This window comes from Oryctolagus cuniculus, chromosome 7 (assembly GCF_964237555.1).
Source record: "Oryctolagus cuniculus chromosome 7, mOryCun1.1, whole genome shotgun sequence".
NCBI lineage: Eukaryota > Metazoa > Chordata > Mammalia > Lagomorpha > Leporidae > Oryctolagus > Oryctolagus cuniculus.
The window spans coordinates 154,384,394-154,405,107 of NC_091438.1; the positions used below are offsets into that span (position 1 = coordinate 154,384,394).

Here is a 20,714-nt window from a genome sequence, read left to right on the forward strand (position 1 = left end):
TCCCTGCCACCCGGCTCCACCCACAGGCCCCCGCAGGAGCCCCCCGCAGGTGCAGCTGGGAGCCGGCACCCTGCCCGGGTGAACCGTGTGAACCCGTGAGCCACGTACCCGGCCAGCCTTGTACTTGATGCCGCTGCTGTTTTCTTCCTTCCCTGCCCGGGTGATGCTGGGGGCCCTCCCGGGGGGCGTCCCGAAGCGCTCAGTTTCCCGGATTCCTGCGGAGCTGGGGAGAGGCCCGTCCAGTCAGCAGGGGGCCTCGGGCAGAGCCAGGCACCCCACCCTCCCGCCGTGCCAGGGCTGCGAATGCTGAGAGCCGCGGGGCCGCCTGTGGCCAGCACTGCCCGGGTGATGCTGGGGGCCCTCCCGGGGGGCGTCCCGAAGCGCTCAGTTTCCCGGATTCCTGCGGAGCTGGGGAGAGGCCCGTCCAGTCAGCAGGGGGCCTCGGGCAGCGCCAGGCACCCCACCCTCCTGCCGTGCCAGGGCTGCGAATGCTGAGAGCCGCGGGGCCGCCTGTGGCCAGCACTGAGCTGGGCACTTGAGTCTGGTCTCCATCGTGGGCCTGGACATCGGGGTGCCCTCCCTGCCTTCCAGGTGAGGTAAGGGGGGCACAGAGGCACCGAGCAGTTTGCCCACGGTTACACCGCGGCACAGCCAAGACCCCGCTCCGCGCCCCGTGCCGCCCAAGTCTCGTTGTCACTCCCTCAGCGTGCCAAGCTTCTTCAGGTCAGGGCAGCCGAGCAGGAGGGTCCCCACGTGTGGCTGAGCCGTGTGCTCAGAGAAGCATCAGGCAGGTCCCCTCTCACCCCCTCCCTGCACTTGTGACGTGTCCCCCGCCGGAAGTTACCCCTCCCTCCCTTCTTTCTGGAAAAGCTTCAGTCCTGGCAGCATTTGGCTGTCACAGCCTGCAGACGGAGTCCAGCCAGCTGTCGGGTTTTATGAATCAAGTTTGCTCGGCGCTCAGCCACGCCCACTTGTTTACGCGTGGACATCCGGTGGACAGGCACGGCTGGGCCAGAGCCGGCTCCGAGCCGAGTCCTGAGCCTCGGCGCTGCCAGCTGCCCTCTCCCTCCCGTTCACCTCGGCCAAGCCACGGTCTCCCATGGCCTCCGGCCTTTCTCTGACTGTTGGGTGGGCCCAGCCCTGGCAGGCAGCCTTCTGCACCCCAGGCCACCATAACAAACGTGTGACACAGGAAGTCCCGCCTACAACTGTGGCTTTGCTGTCTGTGTCTCAGTCACCTGCCATCAAGGGCAATCCAAAGATAGTCAGTGGAAGATTCCAGAGATAAACAATTTCAAGTTCTAATTGGCATCCATTCCAAGTAGTGCCCGGGATGAGCCTCGGCCATTGTGGCCACTTGGGGAGTGAACAGTGTATGAAAGATCTCTCTCTCTCTCTCTCTCAGTCTCTCCTTTTTCTGTCACTCTGCCTTTCTTTTTATTTTATTTTATTTATTTTATTTTATTTTTACAGGCAGAGTTATACAGTGAGAGAGAGAGAGAGAGAAAGAGAGAGAGAGAGGTCTTCCTTCTGTTGGTTCACCCCCCAAATGGCTGCTACGGCCGGCGCTGTGCTGATCCAAAGCCAGGAGCCAGCTGCTTCTCCTGGTCTCCCATGGGGTGCAGGGCCCAAGGACTTGGGCCATCCTCCACTGCACTCCCGGGCCACAGCAGAGAGCTGGCCTGGAAGAGGAGCAACCGGGACAGAATCCGGCGCCCCGACCCGGGGTGCGATTAGCCTAATGAACCACTGCGCCGGCCCATGTCACTCTGCTTTTCAAATCAACCAAACTTAAAGATGGCCCTATTAGTTATTACTGTTATTAGTTGTCACTGTTATTAGTTATCGTGCCTAAATTATGAATTAGACTATCAGAGGCGCGAGTGTGCAGGCAGAAATGCCATATGGAATCTGCCGTTTCTGGCATCCACGGGGGTCCCAGTGGGGAAGGGGGACCCCTGCACTCCAGGGCTGTCTCCAGGCAGGTGTGGCCGAAGCCCGCATCTGCGGCTGCCTGGCTGAGTGCCCTTGAGCAAGTCACTTCCGTTCCCTAAAGCTCAGTTTCCGTGTCTGCCCTACCGGGACCCAGCGGCGCCAACCTCACCAAGCTGCCGCAGGGAGCGCAGCAGGGCCCGCTCGAGGGCTGGAGTGAGGACGCAGGTGGACATTTGCAACACATCCCGGGAATTGGCGCCGGCTGGCGGGTCGGCAGGGGTCGCCTGTGTAGGAGCTGGGAGCCGCGCGTGGTTTGGGTCACTGTGGAGATGGCCCAGTGCAGAGGAAGGAACCTGCTGATGGTTTGTGCACGGCTTCTGGGGGTGGGGTAGGAGGCGGTGAACAGGAGACGGCGCCGGCTGACGGAAGGGCGCACAGCCAGGAGCACGTGTGTCTCGGCGAGGCTCACGCCATGCGAGGGGGTCACGACGGTGCTCCCCACTCCACCCAAATTTCCCCGGGTGGGGTAGGGGGCAGCTCTCACTGCAGAAGCCACAGAAACCAGCGACCAGCTTCGTCTGCTGTCTCTTGAAAGTGCGTCAAAACCCAGGTCACGGGACATCAGTGGTCAGACGCGCCTGCGAGAGCCCTGAGGTTTCTTCTGTTTTCATTGAACAAGAGACTGCAGTCCCCAGGGGGGAGGGGGCGTGTCTGGCCCAAGGATGCACAAGACACGCGGTGGCCAGCGTGGACACTGAACGTGGGCTGTGTGGTGGAGATCTAGGGGGTCAGGGACAGCCGGCGTGGGCTCCACATGGGTGGTCTGGCTCCGTCCCCTTTAGCAGCTGGGTCCCCCGGGCTGGGTGCTCTGCAGAGTGGGGCTGACAAGGGACCTGCTCACACGAGGCCGTCACGAGGACGCAGTGACCGACACGAGACCCTGTGCAAGTGGGTTGTCTGGCTAGGCCTCAGTCTCCTCATCTGTGCAATGGAGCCGAGGAGGCAGCTTTGGGCCTAACGAGTCGTTACCTGGAGAGAAGGGGGCTGCCTGGGTGCCACAGAGGATGGAGCACAGGGTGGTCCCTACTGTACTCCACGACCTCCCCTTCCCGCGTGGCCACGGGGGCTGCAAACCCCTTGTCAGCTCCTCCTTTGGGTTAAAACCCATGGAGACCCTGGGATCACCCAAACACAAGATCAAGGTCTCCGGAGCCCGGAATTGGTCATGAACTCTCTCGTGACTTAGACCTTGTGGAAGTGCTAAGTGGGAGGGGTGAGCTCTGTTGCGTGGAAGTCCTGGAGGATGGGGCACAGCAGGGGGTCCCCTGAGCCAGTACGGGGCATCCTGGGAAGGGGAGGGCCTGGGGGTGCAGAGGTGTGGTTAGCTGCCCGGGTCTGGGGGCTGAGCCACGAGGATCACACTAGGACTTGCGAGGCCCAGGACTCCGGGGTGCCGGGATGGTGTCTCGGGGGAGGGGAGGAGAGTGCTTGGGGGCCACAGGCTGTGCCCTGGGCACCTGCCGGCTCCTGTACCCACGGGGGCACCTGGCCCTCCCCGAGGCCTTGGAAAGCAGGAGGACTCATCCTACCACACGATGAGAAAATCAAGCTCTGAGAGGGCAAGATTCTCGCTGAAGTCACACAGCTGATGGCAAGGGTGCCAGAATCCAGCGCCACGGGCTGTGCTGGGGTCCTGCGCTGCATGGAGCAGACTCCGGATGCTACGCCCAGCCCGTGCTGGTCCCTGCGCGCACATCCCAGGGCCTGTTCAGGGAAGCGGGTGGGGCAGACTCTTACAGAACCACAGTCTCCTAGTGGGTGCCCCTGGCGCAGTGAGGGACCCGAGCGCGTTCCGTCTCTGCCAGCTGTCTGCCCCTGAGGAACGCAGGCTTGGGGAGGCGCGGACGTGGGGCAGGCCTCCAGGCCCCCCGGTCTGTGTGTTTGAGGGTTGCATCCACCTTCTCCACTGGGTGTTAAGGAGGGACCCGGAGCAAACTGAGAGAAAGGCGACAGCCCGAGGCCGGCTCGGAAGGAAGTGGCCTGCTTCGCTGAGATGCTCCGTGTCCGTGTAAAAGCGGGGACAGGAGCTGCCTGTCCGTGCAGGACGTCGTCGGGCAGGCTGCGTCCTGGCACCTCCCCGGATCTTCACACCAGTCGTGAGGTCGATGTGAACCGTATTCCCATATTACAGATGAGGAAACGGAGGCTGACAGAGGCGAAGCCAGAGGCTCGTGTCCAGCATGGAGCCACACTTCAGCCATTGCTCTGTGGGGACGGAACAGGAGACGGCAGCAGGGCTGCGGTGGGCTTGGGGTCACGGCTGCTAATATTTGCTACTGGGCGCCTTAAAAAGAGCCGGTTCCCGTGCCGATGGCTCTACCGGATTTCACCGCATCTTTCCGTCAACCCTCAGGTTGGCAGATACTGACTATGGTTCCACTGTGCAGATGGGGAAGGTGTGGCTCACAGAAGCTCAGCAACCTGCCCAAGTCGCACAGCCGGGAATCGGTGCTGCGGGGATGCAGAGAATTCTGGGTGGAGCATCTGGCTTTGCAGATATTGGTCCTCACGTGTAACAGAGGGAGGGGGGCGAGACCTCCCAGGAACCCCGCAGCTGCAGCAGCTCACACGCGCGAGGGGAGGCCCGGAAGACACAAGTCCAGTGCTCTGCTGCTGCCGGAAGGGAGCTGCTGGCCTGGGGCGGGATGTCCACGTCCCCGCCACAGAGGGCCACGGCCTGGCCGGGGGTGGCCTGCACAGGGTTTAGGAAGCTTTGCTGACTGAAGGCAGATGGTGGCTAGGGCTGAGAAAGCTCTGATCAAACGCCAGGGAAGCTGGACTCTGCTGTGGATGCAGGGGTCAAGGTCATGGTTCTGAAGGTCAAGGGCCAGACTCCTTTCTGTTTGCTGGGGGGTGGGGGGCTGCTCCTGGAGTGGGAAGGCGGAAGGCAGAGAGGATGAGGCTGGACAGCTCTTCCGTTCTTGGAAACAAAACGGGGACCCTTGGGGTCCATGAGGCCCAGGATGGGGCGCAGTGCTAAGGAGCGAGGGCCAAGGTTTTCTGCTGCTTCACAGGCCTGATGCTCAGACGAACCCCAGTGAGGAAGGTGGACTTGACGCTGCCGATGGACTTGGCATCCGCAGGGCCATCACGACACTTCTGTCCCACGGTCTGCTCCCCCTGCAGCTCTGATGCCCGGTCCTGCGAGGGACACAGGGCTGGCGGGGGGCCAAGGTGCATTGCGAGAAGCAGGAAGCCAGCGCAGATCAAAGCAGAGCCCGTGAGACAATGCCAGAACCTTCTCCTGCTCGCCCTCCTGGCCACGGGCGTTGCCATGGTGATGGAGGAGGCTGGAGAAGCTGACATCCTGTTGGGACCCACAAGCCCTGGGGAAGTACGTGTGCTTCTCCTGGGGTCAGCCTCGGCCGCCCGTCCCCCCCCGACCTCCTGCCCAGGGACCACGAACACACAGGGACCAGAATTTCCCAGGATTCTCTGAGGGACTTGCAGGGTCACAGCTGTGAGGGAGGGACCTGGAGCTCGCCAGCACCTGGAAGCTCCCGTCATGGTGGAAAGCCTTGGGCAAGGCTTTTGTGGGTCACGGCACCTCTGTGCAGCCTCAGTTTCCTCACCCGTAAAATGAGGCAGTGCCCCTTCTCACTCAGCCCGCCGGAGTGAGGGGAGGTTCGAGTGGAAGTACACTCGGTGCTCTGGTGGCGATGTGATCCGCGAGCGACACACAGGGCTGCTCTCGCTGCTTCCCCCACGGCCCCCCCAGCCTGGGATTCACCCAGGGCTGGAGCCTGGCTTAGCCCCTGTTACTTCCTCAATGGCCTAGGGCTGCTTCTCTAACTAGAACATTCCAGGACTCACCTTGGAGGGCCAGCCCCACTGCCTCGCCCCATTCCTTGTCTGCCTCTCTCAGGAAAGCTGAGGGTAGCGACAGAGAAGGAGCCTCTGGCAGGACGGGAGGAGGGGACCCCCAGCCCCTAACCCTCCCCGCCATGGGGATGACCTGGGCCAAGTCCCAAGAGCTTGGTTAATACAAACGTCAATGTCAATGCCTCCCCAGCCTCTCCCTGGTGTTTCGCTTCCCTGGGGGCTCCTACAGGGACAGAGGGGGTCTCTGGCTGTCCCGGGAAGCCCATTAGTTCTGGGTTCCTTCAGTACCCCAGCTTTCGGCAGGATCTCGGCAAGTGGTCCGGTGCTCTGAGATCCCACGTGGGGGGCACGGCACCCAAGCTGTGTGTGCACATGGAGAGGAAGCAGCGTCACAGATGGAGGTGGTAACAGGGCTGGGGCTAAGGCCGGGCCCAGGGCCGGCGCCACAGCCTCTCGGTCCCCAGCCGGCCAGCCTCGGCTTCACCGTGTGTCAGAGGAGGAGCCCGGCCCAGGTTCACTTCCCTCCTCCTAGTTCATCATCAAACACAAGGCTGTGCCCTGTGTGCCACAGCTGGGACCTTCCCAGTGCTCACCTGCTCGTCCCAGACTGCCCTGCACAGCCCTGCTCCCCCGAGGTGTCCGGGAGTAATCAGGACATGAACACCTGCTCACCCCGGCTCATGCCTGCTCACGTGTCGCTGTGGCCACCTGTCTAGGGCTCTGGACACTTTGAGCCTTTTACAGATCCCGTGGCTGTGGCTGGGAGTCAGGGAAGGTATAGAATCAAAAGCCTTTGTCCTGAGACAGCCGAGCCCCGGCTCTCTAACATTGGGGTCCATGAGAACCCCTGGACATGCTCAAAAAGCAGACTCCTGGGCCCTGCACAGGTCTGGGGCCAGGGCACGTGACTTCGTAAGCGTCCCAGGGATTCTGCTACAGGCGGCTTTGGGCATCAGCCTGGTGGGGGCACGGGCAGGCCAGGGCAGCTGGACCCTGCCTCCGATGCACCCCCAAGCCTCAGTTTCTCCACCTGCACGATACAGGGCATGGCCCAGAGGCTGCCCCAGGCCCTGTGGATTTTTTTTTTTTTTTTTTTTTTTTTTTTTTTTTTTTTTTGTGGTGGTGGGGTAGTTCATGGCGTAGGCTGGAGTGAGAGGGTCTGAAGTTCAGATCTGGGCTCTGTCAGTGCAACCAATAAATGCTTAGCCAAGAAACGGTGCAGCGTCAGATCGCTGAGAGTGGGAGAGCAGGGCGAGGAGGCGGGCTGAGGGCACAGCCAGTGAGTGAGCCAGCCTGGGGGAGACGCACGGATTCCCAGCCAGAGGCCCGCGGGAAGCCGGCCCTGGGGAAATGCAGGCCTGAGCAGGGCTGCATCTAGCGGGGATCCTCTTTGTAGTCAGCGCCCACAGTGGACAGTCTGGGACCCGCGGGCTGCCCTCCCCAAACTCTTCCCCAGAACTGGAAGTAGAGGGACCACTCCCAACTCATTCTAGGAGGTCAGCACCGCCCTGAGGCTGAAACCAGACAAACACATCACAAGGAAACTATAGACCAACGGCCTTGGTCAATATAGGCATGAAAATCCTCAACAAAACACCAGCAAAGCCGCTCCGGCGACCCACACCCAGGGTTAGGCTCCATGACCCAGTGGGATTCACCCCGAGAAGGCAAGGTTGGTTCCACGGAGGGAAGGCAGCCAGCATCACCCACCGGGTTAGCAGAACTGAACGTGAACCTGGACTCTGCCGCTTATCAGCTGGGTGAACGTGGCTGGAGCTTGGCCCTTTGACCAGATCTCTGTAAAGGCGGGGAGCGGTGCCGACCTCGCATTGTCAGGAAAGGGAAACAAGCACACAGCGAGTGGTCACCTAATGCTGAGTGTGTCGTCCTCTGGAGAGAATCCCCCGTGCATCGATCCAGGTGTTCAGATGAGCAGGGGGCTGATGCGCTCTGCTCCCCCGACCACAAGCACCATTCGCGCGCCCGTATCCGTACCCACACCTTGTGCCCAGTTAGCCCGCGTGCTTTCCGATTTAACGCACGCTTTATTCGACACCTGCTTGCTCTTCCGTCTTTCTTTTCTCTGACCTCTCAGTCCAGAGCCTGGTGCTCTTCTGAGCCTCAGTTTCCCTATGTAGGATGCAGTGGGGACAGGAAAGCCTGGAGCCCCTGACCCGGAAGCCCCCACGCTGCACTCAGCACCCACAGCCGGGGCGCCACCCGCACTCACTTGGCCGGGTGGAAGATGGCGCTCATCTCCTCCGCCAGATGTCTCCGTAGGATGTGCTTCCCGCTGGGGATGCCCAGGGCGGTGGCCATGGCCTCGGCGTTGAACGTAGGTTCCAGCACCAGCACGGCGCCGTGCACGCCGCTGTTGGTCAGGTTGTCCGCGTACTCCTGAGGGCAGGGACGTGAGGCTGCTTGACCCTGCTTTCTGGGGTTCACATCATCGTGAAGGGGGACCCCTCTTCACACACTCTTTTAGAGCCCCGAGGGCAGGCGCCTCAGGTCAGTGGCACAGCCCTGACCCCGGCTGGCAGCCCCCAGACAAGTGAGGAGTGGCAGCTGCACCTGCTCACACCTGCTGCTCAGCAACCGTGGGATGGGTGTGGCATCACGGGGGGTCCTGTGGTGGGGGGTGAGGAGCTGGGGTGAGGGACAGACCGGGAGTTATCCTGCCTTTAATTTGTATTCAGATAGGCATGGGATTTGCATATGCCCCGCCCCTCACCTTCAGGTCGATGTCTCGCACCCACTTGAGCACCCGCTGGTTGGTCCACACCACGGGGTCCGTGTTCTGCGTCTCACAGCGGGCCCGGCGCTCCTGGAGGGCCTGGATGGGGAGACAGGGGTCCGGGTTGGTGGCGAGGAGGGACACATGGAGGTCACAGGCAGAGCGAGGGCCCCTGGTGTCCTGGGTGGGAGCCTCTGTGTGTCTGTGTGAGGAGTCCCAGCCGGGCCACCCACGGCTGCTTGAGTCACATCATCACGTGGCGCAGGCTCTCACTCTGGGAGGTGCGGTGACCTGTGTGCTTGGAAGGTGGCCTCCTGGCTCCGCCTCCCGCTTCCTACCCCCTGTGGCAGGTGCTCAGTGACTGTAGAGACTTTTCCCGTGCAGCCCCGGGGACTGCAAGTGTCACCCAGTACAGGACACCCCCTGGCACCCTGCAGGAGGGTCGGACTGCTGCCTGCTCACGGGCTGCCCTGGGGCTGCCTCCTGGACAAAGCTCCTGCAGCGCACGTGGGCGCAGCCTCGCCAGGGCTCGCTGTCCGCTCCCCAGCCTGTCACCCCCTCCTCTCTACGTGGTACTGCCACAATCACCCACATCTGCCCCTTTTGTCAGCCCGGAGTCTGTGTCCTCATGCTCCCCGCTGTGTGCAGGCCCTGTAGGGTGGCGGGTGGGTGCGGGGCGCAGGACATGTGACAGGGGACGAAAGATTGGGCAGCTTCTCTCCTCCTGACTCTGCTATCACACCCGGAAAAACCAACTGTCTGGACCCAGCCCCACGGCGCCCAGCAGCCACATTGAACACGAGCTCCCTGGTCCTCTCCCCAAACCTTGGAGAATGCATGGGGAGCGCATGGGGAGATGGCCTGGCTGGGCCCCGGGAGCTGGAGCTTGGCAGAGCTCAGCATCAGGGGGGCACTCAGAGTCCCGACTCTTTGCCACGCCCCCCCCGGCTCCCTGCCCAGCGCCCACCCTCAGGGCGCCCAGTTCTCTGCCGCTATGCAGGCGGCCCCTGCCCCTTTGTGTGCTCCCCCTCCCTCGTGTCGGCTGTGCCCCTGCAGTCCCTCCCCCTGCTCTGGCTCTCAGCTTAGCTGACCCTGTCTCTGGAAGTTCTCCTCGACCCCTCCTGGAAGCGTCGTCATCCGACCTCGGGTGGCCTCACTGGGACAATTTCCCACAGTGCTACCACCCCTGGTTCCTGTGGTCTCCCTGGCTAGAGTGAGCTCTTAGAGAGAGAGGGTCCGCACTCGCCCTGAGCTGAGCACAGGCCTGCGCCAGGCCGACACGCAGCTGTTGGGAGGAGGCAGGGGTGAATGGATGCACGCATGTATGGATGGATGGGTGGGTGGACGGATGGGTGGATGGGTGGATGGGTGGGTGGGTGGATGGATGGATGGATGGATGGGTGGATGGATGGGTGGGTGGACAGGTGGACGGGTGGATGGATGGGTGGATGGGTGGGTGGGTGGATGGATGGGTGGGTGGGTGGGTGGATGGATGGGTGGGTGGGCGGGCGGGTGGATGGGCGGGTGGATGGGCGGGCGGGTGGATGGATGGGTGGGTGGATGGGTGGATGGGTGGGCGGGTGGATGGGTGGGCGGGTGGATGGATGGATGGGTGGGCGGGTGGATGGGTGGATGGGTGGGCGGGTGGATGGGTGGATGGGTGGGTGGATGGGTGGGCGGGTGGATGGGTGGATGGGTGGGTGGATGGGTGGGCGGGTGGATGGGTGGATGGGCGGATGGATGGGTGCATGGGTGGATGGATGGGCGGGTGGGTGGATGGGTGGGTGGACGGGTGGGTGGACGGGTGGGTGGACGGGTGGGTGGGTGGGTGGACGGATGGGTGGGTGGATGGGTGGATGGGTGGATGGGTGGATGGGTGGATGGGTGGGTGGATGGGTGGGTGGATGGGTGGGTGGATGGGTGGATGGGTGGATGGATGGATGGGTGGACGGGTGGATGGGTGGGTGGATGGGTGGGTGGGTGGGTGGATGGGTGGACAGCTGGTAGATTCCAGAGGGGGGAGGAAGGGCCCCTCGCCCCTGCCCCAGGCCCAGGGCTCACCTCCCGGCTGAAGTTCACTTGGTAGAGCAGCTCGATCCCCAGCAGGATGCTGACCTGGTGGAACTTCTTGGACACGTTCAGGTGCTTCTCCAGGTCCCGCTTCATCAGCGAGTTCAGCATGCGCCCGTCCACCAGGTGGTTTTGGAAGGCCTGGGAGTACTGGGACAGGCCGATGTCATTCAGCCAGGCCTTGGCCACCCAGTGATGGTCCAGGTCGGCTGCTTTGGATAAGCTGAGGGAGACACAGCCGGAGAGAGGCACGGTGGGGAGAGGTGGCAGAGGTGACGGGAGGGGGACATCCACAGGGTTGGGGAGGGGGACAAGAAAGCCACAGAGACAGACAGGATGGGGTGGAGGGGAGGACAGAGAGGAAGAGGGAGGTGGGGAAAGCACAGACAGGGATGGAGGCAGAGGGACAGGAGAGAGAGACAAAGACCAGAAAGCAATTGATACGAAAGGGAACAGAAAGAGAAGTGGCCGCATCGGTGCCAGACGTGGGGACAGAGCAGCAGGAGCCGCCCCTCTGGGGACATGCCTGCCTGCCTCAGGCCATCCTCACTGCCAGGGGGATCTGCAGGGTCCCTGAGACCCAGGAAGCCTGGCCTGGCCCCTGTCATTGGTTGTCCTGTCGGTTCCCTCCCACGGCCTGCCTTCCGGCCTGGTTTTCTGGAGAAGCGTCTGTGTGACGGCCTTACCGGGTGTCCACTCTCATGTGCCAGGGACATCCTGACACTCGGAGATGCAGCGTGAGGAGGAGTCCCTCTCTCCCCGCACAGGTGACCATGCTCAGACTGCACAGACACGCACAGCGGCGCCTCGTGGAATCCGAATGAAACCTACTTCTTGCTTCATTCTGTCTCTCACTGCCACATCTCAGTCTTCTCTGTGGGTGTGCCATGGATGCTCTGAGTGGGTCAAGGTGTGTGCACGCACCTGCTGAGGGTGGTCCCCTGGTTGTCATTCCCCTACCAGCCACACGGTGGCAGCCTCGCAGAAAGCATGGAGACCCTGCAGCCACACCTGGGCCACCTCCAGGTGGGCGAGCAGGGATGCCCAAGTAGGAGCCACTGGGACCAGGATGAGATCACCGAGTGACAGGGATGTGGTGGGCTCCCGCTCCCCAGGGCAGCAGCCAGAGAGCTGATGGCACCAACCTCTGTGGACGGCCCTAAATGGCTCCGCATGGCGCCCCCTCTTTCTTCCAAGGATGGCGGCTGAGCAGCTCCCGGGCAGGGGGCTCATGTTGGTCCACACGTGCCTCTCCCTGTACCAGGCTGTGTCCAGAGCTCTGGGCTTCTTCAGAGTTCCTCCTGAGTGCCTGTTCCTCTCCCAGCGCCTAACTAGCAGCCCTCTCGGCGCCTGCTGGCTGTCTCGGGCATCCCTGCTCCCCAGGGTCCCGGCTGCCTCCCCACCACCATCCGAGCTCCTCAGAGAGCCCTGTCCTCACTGCCCTGCCCCAGTGCTCCATCCGGGCCCGTGTGTCCTCTCTCGCTCCCCTTCTCTCCTGTCCCAAGCCACACCTGTCCCCAGCGAGGGGGTTCTGCCACCTCCTCTGACTCTGCCCCCACTTTCCAACCACCGCCCCTTTTGAATTCATGCTCCCCACGGTGGCCAGCTGGTCCTCTCTCTACAGTCGTCCGTCAGATCCTGTCACTCCCCGTGGAATGCCCTCGCTGGCTTCCTTTCTCAGGATAAAACCCCAAGTCCCTGGAGGAACCACACGGCCCTGCGCACGCCGGCCCTCCCCTCCCCCTCTGCACTTGGTGGGTGGTGGGGAGTCATGGGGGGCGGGTGGCATTTCCCGGGACCCACTGAGCCCATGGCATCCTGCCCCGGCTCCCTGTAGCCCTGCTGTGGCTCAGCCCTTCTGCTCCCTGGGGTGTCCAACCCCAGCCCCCCCAATCCGGCCTGAGTTCTCCCTGACACTGCACATCAGAAATGGCTTTGCTGCTGGCTCAGCTTCTCCCTCCCCCCAGCCCTAGCCTATGAGGTCCCTCAGGACAGGGACGGCGTTCACAGCTTAACACTCGGTGCAGGGCCGCGCGGACAGCACGCACTGAACACTCGCTGGGAGAGAGGCTAAGGGCAGGGTGGGTTCCCAGCTCCACGCCGCCTGCTGCATGGCTCCTGCCCACGGCCGGCTCTCCACCCCACGCAGCCTTTCCGCCTGGCTCACGCCTGCACTCTGCTGAAACGTCTGAGTGCCAGAAGCCTTCCGGGGTTTTGTGCTGGGCGGGGTTCCTGCTCCATGCCCAGTGCTCCCGGGAGTCCCTGTGGGTGCACCTGCCAGCTGAGGCCCATTGCTGATCTTCCCAGCAGGAGTGTGAACCCCTGGAGGGCAGGCCTGGGTTTGGCTTGTCTATGAACCCCCAGGGTCCCCACCACAGTTCACTTTATAACCAAACAGGGGGATGGCGCCGGGGCAGGGGTGCGGTGAGCAGGGCTTTGGTTCCAGTCCAGCCCTGGGGGCTCCTGAACTGGAACCTTCCGGTCATGACAAGCCCCCATTGAGAATGAAAAACCCCAGGGCAGATGCCCTCTTGCCCCTCCAGGGCCAGGCCAGCTTGTCACAGAGGGGCGTGACCCAGGGTCCAGCCTCAGGGCTCTCTTGCTGGGGCAGGAAGTGGCTCTCTGATGCTGTGAGATGCTAGAGGGCCAGGCTGGATCCTGAGAGCAGGCGGGGTGGCCTCCTCTCCTGTCTGGAGAGGGGTTGGCCCAGTGGTGGCCCCAGATCTGGGGTGGCGGCTGGGGGGCCCCCGCTTAACCTCCTTGAGAGGCCCGTCTATAACCAGCAGTGGCATCTGTGTGTCTACAGTTAATGTGTTCCTGCCCTTCTAGAATGTTCTCTTCATCACAGCTGTCCCTGTGCGGCCTCGGCTGGGCCGCACTTTCCCAGCTGTGGGTTTGAGCGCTCGTCGGAGCCCGAGTGGCGCAAGGCAGCGCAGCTTAACAGTAATTCAGACGCTTTAGAAAAATCTGCCATCACCCCTCCTCATGCTGGGGCCACACGAGAGCCTGGGAAGTGGATGTGGCCTGGGTTGCATTCAGCCCCGGAAACAGGAATCTGTTGCCCTTAGCTGTGGGATGTCGCTCCCCGGGACCCAGTGTCCCCATCTGTAAAATGGGACAATCGCACTTCCTTCGTGGAGTTGTGAGGCCCAAAAGACCCCTTAGCACGGATCTGGGAGGCACCCAGAGCTCCCCAGTTCACAGTAGCAGAACGCGCTGCTCTCGGTAGGGAGGTGGCGTGGGGGTGGTGGAGAGGCCATAGACTTGCACCCTGATGTCCTGGAGCATGGCTCTGCATGGAGCTGGGGCACCTCACCTTTCGCATCTTTAAAATGGGGTGAGAACCTCTATCTCCTGCACTGATGGTGTCACGGGGGCTGCCCAGGGGTGGGTGGGCTTTGCTGTCAGTATTTTGTAGATAAGGAGACCACGCCCAGACAGGGCAACATTGCACTCAGGGACACACAGAGGTCAGGACTGGAAATACTCTTGAAGGCTCCTGGGTGGGGTGGAGGGTCCTGGCACGTGCGGCCATGACAGCTCGTGTGTCTCCTCCCGGGACGGCGTCAAGAGCTCTTCTTAGAGTCTCAGGGCGGGTGTCATCTCTCAGAGCCTAAGAACCAGGCTCTAACTCAACCCCGCCCTTCACAGGTGGGAGACAGACTCCCAGACAGGGCACCTGACTCAAGGCAGCTCAGAACGGGCGGGGTGCCTCTGCTTCCCCGGGTGGGGGGGTCTGACGCTGGGGCTCCCCGGCCCCCAGGACAACCCTGCTCATGGCTCTCGGGGGCTTGCAAGCCCCACGAACACTGGCCTGACCCCGGACTTGTGTTCCTGGAGGTCTCGGGCCACTGTTTTAGCCGCGGTTAGGGACTCATTATTCATCCCCTTGAAATCGCCACGTTGAAGCCCTGACCCCAGTGTGACGGCACTGGGAGGTGGGGCCTGTGGGGGCGGGGCGACTCAGGCATGAGGGTGGGATCGGTGCCCGTGTGAGAAGAGACGGCAGAGGGTTGGAGCTCCGTCTCTGTCTCTCCCTCTGCTATCTGAGGGCCCTGCTGGGAAGGGAGCCCTCATTCACATCCTTGGACTTCAGCCTCCGCAGCTGTGAGGAGCGCGTTTGGGCCGCGAGGGCCCAGTCCTGGTATTTTATGGCGGCCTGAGCACAGCAAGACGCCGGAATGAGGGGTGCTGGGGCGGCGGCCAGACAGCTGGCAGCCTTTGTAGACCCCGCTGGGCCTGGGGTTGGGAGCAGAGGGGCCCTCGCCTTGGGGCAGCTGGATGATGAGGGCTTTTAGGAGGGCTGGGAGGGTGGGCGTGCTGGTTAGGAAGTGGGCGGGGAGTGAGCTGCAGGAGGGACCCCCAGGAGAGACGCCCAGCAGGTGCACCCCACCCCTCCTCCACTGTCCCTCAGCCCTGTCCCCAGCCGCCGGGACCTCATTGCTGCCCACGCTCCTGACCGGGTCTCCGGTCGGTATTTGCTGCACCCGTCATCACGCCGAGGACTCGCTCCCACCCACAGGCGGATGTGGCTTCCTTGCTTCCAAGCCAGCCTGATTCCCAACCCCTCCCTCAATCCACAGAGCTGCTTCTGCAGATAACAGCCCACGCCAGGTCCGATGAATTAACCGCACAGGGGGATGGCGAGCGATTGTGCAGAAGCCAAGGGTCAGGTTCACAGAGCGCCTTCCTCCCCCTGCTGCACGCGGAGGCCCGGGCAGGTGGGCGTGGCGGCTCCCTCCCTTTCCCGGGAGCCATTTGGTGAATGAGCGCCCCCCCCACCCAGTAGATTCTCCTCACAAGGGGTCAGCAGAGAGACTAGAGGAGGTAGGGTCGGGGGAGGTGGCCTGGCAGGGACCCCCCTGAGGGACGGGACTCTGGCCCTTCCCGGGTGAGCTTGCTAACAGGAGCCCCTCCCACCCAGCCTGCTCCTCCGTGGAAGATGTGGGCTCACGTGCGCCCAGTGTCTTCTCTGCCTGCGGCCGATGCTCCCTGCTTTGCGCCGGCTTTCCTCACCCAGGAATGGTAAGAGCCGAAATGGAGGTGACGTGGGCGGGACGGACACTTTGGCCCAGTCTGCAGACCGGCTGGGGTTGGCTGCGTGAGGATGAGGTGCTCGGGGAGGGCGGGGGGCTCATGTCTTCCCTGTGTGTCCATCTCACTATTGGGAGGGGGCGGGCTGGAGCAGGACAGGGGCCATCTTGGTCACGCCCAATGTCCCCTGCCCCTGGCCCAGGCCACAGCGCCCCGTTCACCTCTCCGTATGCCCTGGAGGCCTTGGGAGGACGCGGGCACTTCCTGCCAGGGCCCGGCACGGTGGGCTCACCTCCTGCCCGCCTCGGCGTCCCGGTAGTCCTCAATGGCCAGGCGAAGCTTGCGCCGGTGCAGGGAGCTGCACACGCCCAGGCCCAGCTCCAGGTCCTCATCACTCAGGCTCAGCAGCACCTGCTCCCGGGTGGGGGTGGGCGGAGACTGAGTGCTGGGAGGGGCCTCCCAGGCCCCGCCCCCACAGGGTCTGCGCCCATGGGCTCCTCTCCCCTCTCCCCGCTCAGTTTCCGGACAGTCAGGGCATATCCCTGATCAGCCCATCTGTGCCCCATGAGGTCGGGCGGAATCCCCGACCAGGCCGGAAGAGCCTGTCCCCCCGCCCCAGCCAGGTAGGGGGCTGGCCCCATGTCACAGGTGATGCGGCGGCGGCCCAGAAGGGCTGTGAGCCTTGCTAGGACATAATGATGTTTTGGGAACATCAGTGCCCAACCTCCCAGCTTGCGCCCAGCGTAGGGGTGAGGAAGGTGCATGGGGGGCGTCCCACCGCGGCCGGAGCCACCTACCTTCCCGCTCTTCACGTTCTCTGCACAGGCCTTGACATACATGGGCATGGCCATGACCACCTCCAGCCAGGCCTGCACGGTGCCAGCCTTCCAGTGGGACATGGGCGTGGTCCTGACCAGCTCCACGTGCTGCAGGCGGTCCGTCTGCTCCTCGCCCTCCGACAGGCTGAGGCTCTGCCGCGTGGGGCTGCACTGGCTGTCCGAGTCTGCAACACACAAGCACACACGTGTGCTGGGGGGGGGGAAGCAGCTAGGGCAGGAGGGCAGGGGCAGGGGAGGCTGTGCCCGTGGCCGCAGGAGGAGCCCAGGATGGCTTCCTGTCCCACCCCCATCACACATCTCTGCTCTTCAAAGTCAAAATGGCTTGTTGTTTTCTTTTGCCGCCTCTCTCCCCATTGCAAAAGCAATCTCTACCGCTTCTAAGGAAAAGAACCAACTTCTTCCAGGGAGGGATTGAAATATTGAATAATGTCAGCTCGAGACAGCAGCAAACACTCACGGCCACAAACGCACAGCCCCACGCGCTCACATACTGCACGCGCCCTGAAGCCGCCCTCTCCCTTAGGTGGCGGGTGGCCGCCTCTCGGGAGCCCAGTACCTGCAGGCTGCCCGGGCTCCTCTAACGGGTGCCCTGTAATTCGCTCCACCTGCCTGCTACTGACATACCTGGGGGTCCTTTCCCACTTTTCCCCAAGGTGAGCACGGAGCAGGAATCATCTTTGGGCCACCCGGGGATTTCTTAGCATGCGTGGAGCCCCAGTTCCATTTCCCATCACCTGGAATGTGACTTGGGCAGCGGCCCTCGCAAACAGGACGCGGCCACCCCTCCCCCCCCCCCGGCCCCGTTTCCCACCCATTCTCCTTCCAGGGTCACCATCAACACCTGTGAACCTGCAGCGTTCAGTCTGTGCAGGCTCTCGAAAACAGAGTCAAATCAAGCCGAACGGGCAAATTCCACTCCGCGAGCAACGCCACGTGTTGCGCCAGGGGCCTGATTGGAATGACGCGGTGGCCACCGTGAGGTGTAAGTCATCCCAACGATGTCACAGATGCTTATGCACCGACACCGGGAGGGCGCCTGGCTAGAACCAGACACGTGTGCTTGGACACTGACTCCCGAGAGCAGTGTTTCTCCTTGCTACACCTTCACGCAGCCTCAAGATCCCGGAATCGATATGTATCGTTTCATAAAGAGGAAATTGGAAAACTTAACGCTGGGAAGGGTGTAAGTGGCGAGAATTTGATGTTCACCAGGGTGAGTGAGGCACCATTGCTAAGAATAGGTCCCGGGAGAGTCATTTTTTTTTTTTTTGGTGTAGGTGTGGGGAGCAACTGGGAGCAACTCGGACTAGACTAAGTTACTGGAATTAAGACTTATTCTTGGGGCCGGCGCTGTGGTGCAGCGGGTTAATGCCCTGGCCTGCGGCGTCAGCATCCCATATGGGCGCTGGTTCGAGACCCGGCTGCTCCACTTCCCATCCAGCTCTCTGCTGTGGCCTGGGAAAGCAGTGGATGATGTCCCAAGTCCTTGGGCCCCTGCACCCATGTGGGAGACCTGGAGGAAGCTCCTGGCCTCGGATTGGTGCAGCTCCGGCCGTTGCGGCCAGTTGGGGAGTGAGCCACTGGATGGAAGACCTCTCTCTCTGCCTCTCCTTTCTCTGTAACTCTGACTTTCAAATAAATACATTTAAAAAAAAAAACTTATTCTATGCATCTGCTCTCCCACAATATGGCGCTGGGAGAGGAGGAAACAGCTTCTACACAGTTGCCTCCAGTTCAACCAATAAACAGCAGGACCTGCTCCTGATTGGAGGAGAGCAGCGTACTCGGCGTGTGGGTAGCAGAGTTGGGATTGGTGGAAGAGGACTATAAAGGAGGAGAGAGACAACATGCACCAGGAACATCTATCTGAAGGAACACCTGAGCAGCCCCCGAGAGAGCCGGCCGGCGGTGTGCCGCTCCCCCGCGGAAGTGGGGAAAGTGGCAGGGGGAACCGCCCTTCCACGGAGGTGGAAGGGACGGTAGCCAACCCGGGAAGAACCAGCAGCAAACCTGGGGAGGGCCGAGCAGACGAAAGAACAATGCAGGGTCCTGTGTCGTTCCTCCACGAAGAGGGGGAGCGACAGTAGGAAAGCAGGCACTGTCCATAGCTGAGTGAAAAGGGGCAGAACAGGAGGTCCGGTGTCGCCCCCACTAAAATTATACGCACATAAAACGTGTACAACTATGTGTCCATGAATACAAATAGCACAGACTCCTAATTAGGTGGACCCGTGGGAAAAGTCTCTGGAAAGGGCGAGGGGGTCAGCGTGCACGTGTGTGAACGCGCGTGGATGAGTGTGCAAGAGAATCTGAGCGTGCACGCTTTTGACTCCTGAGTTGCCTACATGGACTCTGCAGGTGAAGTAATCCTCATTGAAATGTTTGAGACCGGAAGTGTTTCACTTTTTTTAAATTTTGGAATATTTGCATATGCATAATGAGCTACCTTGGGGATGGACCCAAGTTTAAATATTAAATTCATTTGTATCCCATAATATCTTACACACAAAACCGGAAATCTTATGCAATATTTCCAACAGTTTTGTGAATGAAGCAAAGTTTCACAATGTGGACTTTTCTAGCCTGGCTGTGTTCAGCAAGTTTCCGGCTTTGGAGGGACTGTGGAGTCTAGATCTTCAGATGAGGGTTTAGGTTTGAGACTGAAAAAGCCAAGGCCAGAAATCTTACTGTGTCCAGTGGCAAAGCTCCTGGCCTTCCCAGCCTAAACTCTCGGAGGGCCCCTCTGAAGGTGGCTGCATGGCTCGGGGGAACCACACACTCCCACACACTCCCATCTCAGTCCGTCTCCCCATGCCCGCCCCGCCTGTGCCTCAGTCTCCCCCTCTGTAGAGTGGAGACTTAGTGGCAGTGAGTGTGCTGAGGCTGGCTGCGCCTGGACTGGCCACTGCCCGTGTTACTGCATGTCCCTTCTTGGCTGGGTCACAGGTCTCACTGGGTCCTGGGGGCGTGGCCGGCTGGAGCACAGGGCTGCGCTGTGCCTGGGAGAACCAGAGGGCAGCAGCAGCTGCCTCTGTAACCCAGGTTTCTCCCGGGGAGAGGGCTGCCCGGCCAGGGACAGGGGCCCAGTGCCCCCGTGCGGAGTCAGGCTCCCAGGGAACAGTGGCTCAGCCTGCTGGGGCGGTCCAGGCCTCCCCAGGCTTGGAGAGACCTGAGCAGCCCCTGGGCAGCTTCAGCTTGGCTGGCTTCCCCTGTCTTCTCACTGTCGCTGAGCCCTACCTCTGTGACTTGCTTCTGAGATGAGAGGCGACGCAAGGTCAAATGAGAGCACCCAACCCCCAGACATGAGGTCCTTGCCATGCATTTAGACCGGGCTTTGGAGCTGTACAGACCTAGGTCGTGGATTCTGCAGACTCCGTTTTTCCATCTACAGAATGGGTATAATGCTACTCTACCTCCTAGGTTGATCCGAATATTACTCAGTCTGAACGGGGAGCCACCGCAGGCCCTCAGTCAAGGGGGGCTGTTAGTGGGCATACAGGGCCCCTCCCCTGGGGCTTGGGCATTGTTTGGCCACTAAGAGAGAAAGAGAGAGAAAGAGAGAGAGGGAGAGAGAGGAGAACCTGCAGGGTAGAGAGACTCCAGGAACCACCTTGTACATGCCCACAGGACTGTGGGAACTTAGCAGACAGAGGCACCACATTGCCCCACCTGCTTCCACACATGCACACACACGCACACACACATGCACACATGCACGCACACACGTAGCACATGCAGACACCATGCTGTATTAGTGCTGAACCACTGAGCCTGGCTATCGGGGTGTCACTAGTCATGAGAAGGCCTGAAAGGGCTGGCGCTGTGGTGCAGCAGGTTAAAGCCCCGGCCTACAGTGCCGGCATCCCATATGGGTGCCGGTTCAATTCCCAGTTGCTTCACTTCCCATCCAGCTCCCTGGTAACGCACCTGGGAAGGCAGCGGAAGGTGGCCCAAGTCCTTAGGCTTTGTACCTGCACCCACACGGGAGACCTTGAAGAAGCTTCTGGCTCCTGGCTTTGGCTTGGCACATCCCTTGCCATTGCAGCCATTTGGGGAGTGAACCTGCAGATGGAAGGCCTCTCTCTCTCTCTCTCTCTCTCTCTTTCAGTAACCGTGTCTTTCAAGTACATAAATAATCTTTAAAAGAGTCAGAAAGCCCATGCCTGGAGATTCCGAGGTTGGCCGTCGATTACAAGGGACCTGGGCTTGGCTCCCAGGCC

The 20,714-nt window shown here is 61.6% G+C and overlaps 1 protein-coding gene across 5 annotated transcripts in view; it reads right to left on the reverse strand.

Annotated features, from left to right (window-relative positions):
- KAZN (kazrin, periplakin interacting protein) overlaps positions 1 to 20,714 on the reverse strand; it is a 1,000,963-nt gene that overhangs the window by 4,368 nt on the left and 975,881 nt on the right. For 4 of the 5 annotated variants that reach the window (XM_051834341.2, XM_051834342.2, XM_070079260.1 and 1 more), the window contains 6 exons: positions 16,453 to 16,658; positions 15,948 to 16,066; positions 10,613 to 10,844; positions 8,549 to 8,650; positions 8,048 to 8,214; positions 109 to 223 (listed from right to left, as the gene is read on the reverse strand). In XM_051834341.2, the coding sequence (XP_051690301.1) occupies positions 109 to 223; positions 8,048 to 8,214; positions 8,549 to 8,650; positions 10,613 to 10,844; positions 15,948 to 16,066; positions 16,453 to 16,658 (941 nt within the window). Of the gene's footprint in view, positions 1 to 108; positions 224 to 8,047; positions 8,215 to 8,548; positions 8,651 to 10,612; positions 10,845 to 15,947; positions 16,067 to 16,452; positions 16,659 to 20,714 lie in introns of those variants that run through there. The other variant, XR_007914879.2, reaches the window with a different exon arrangement.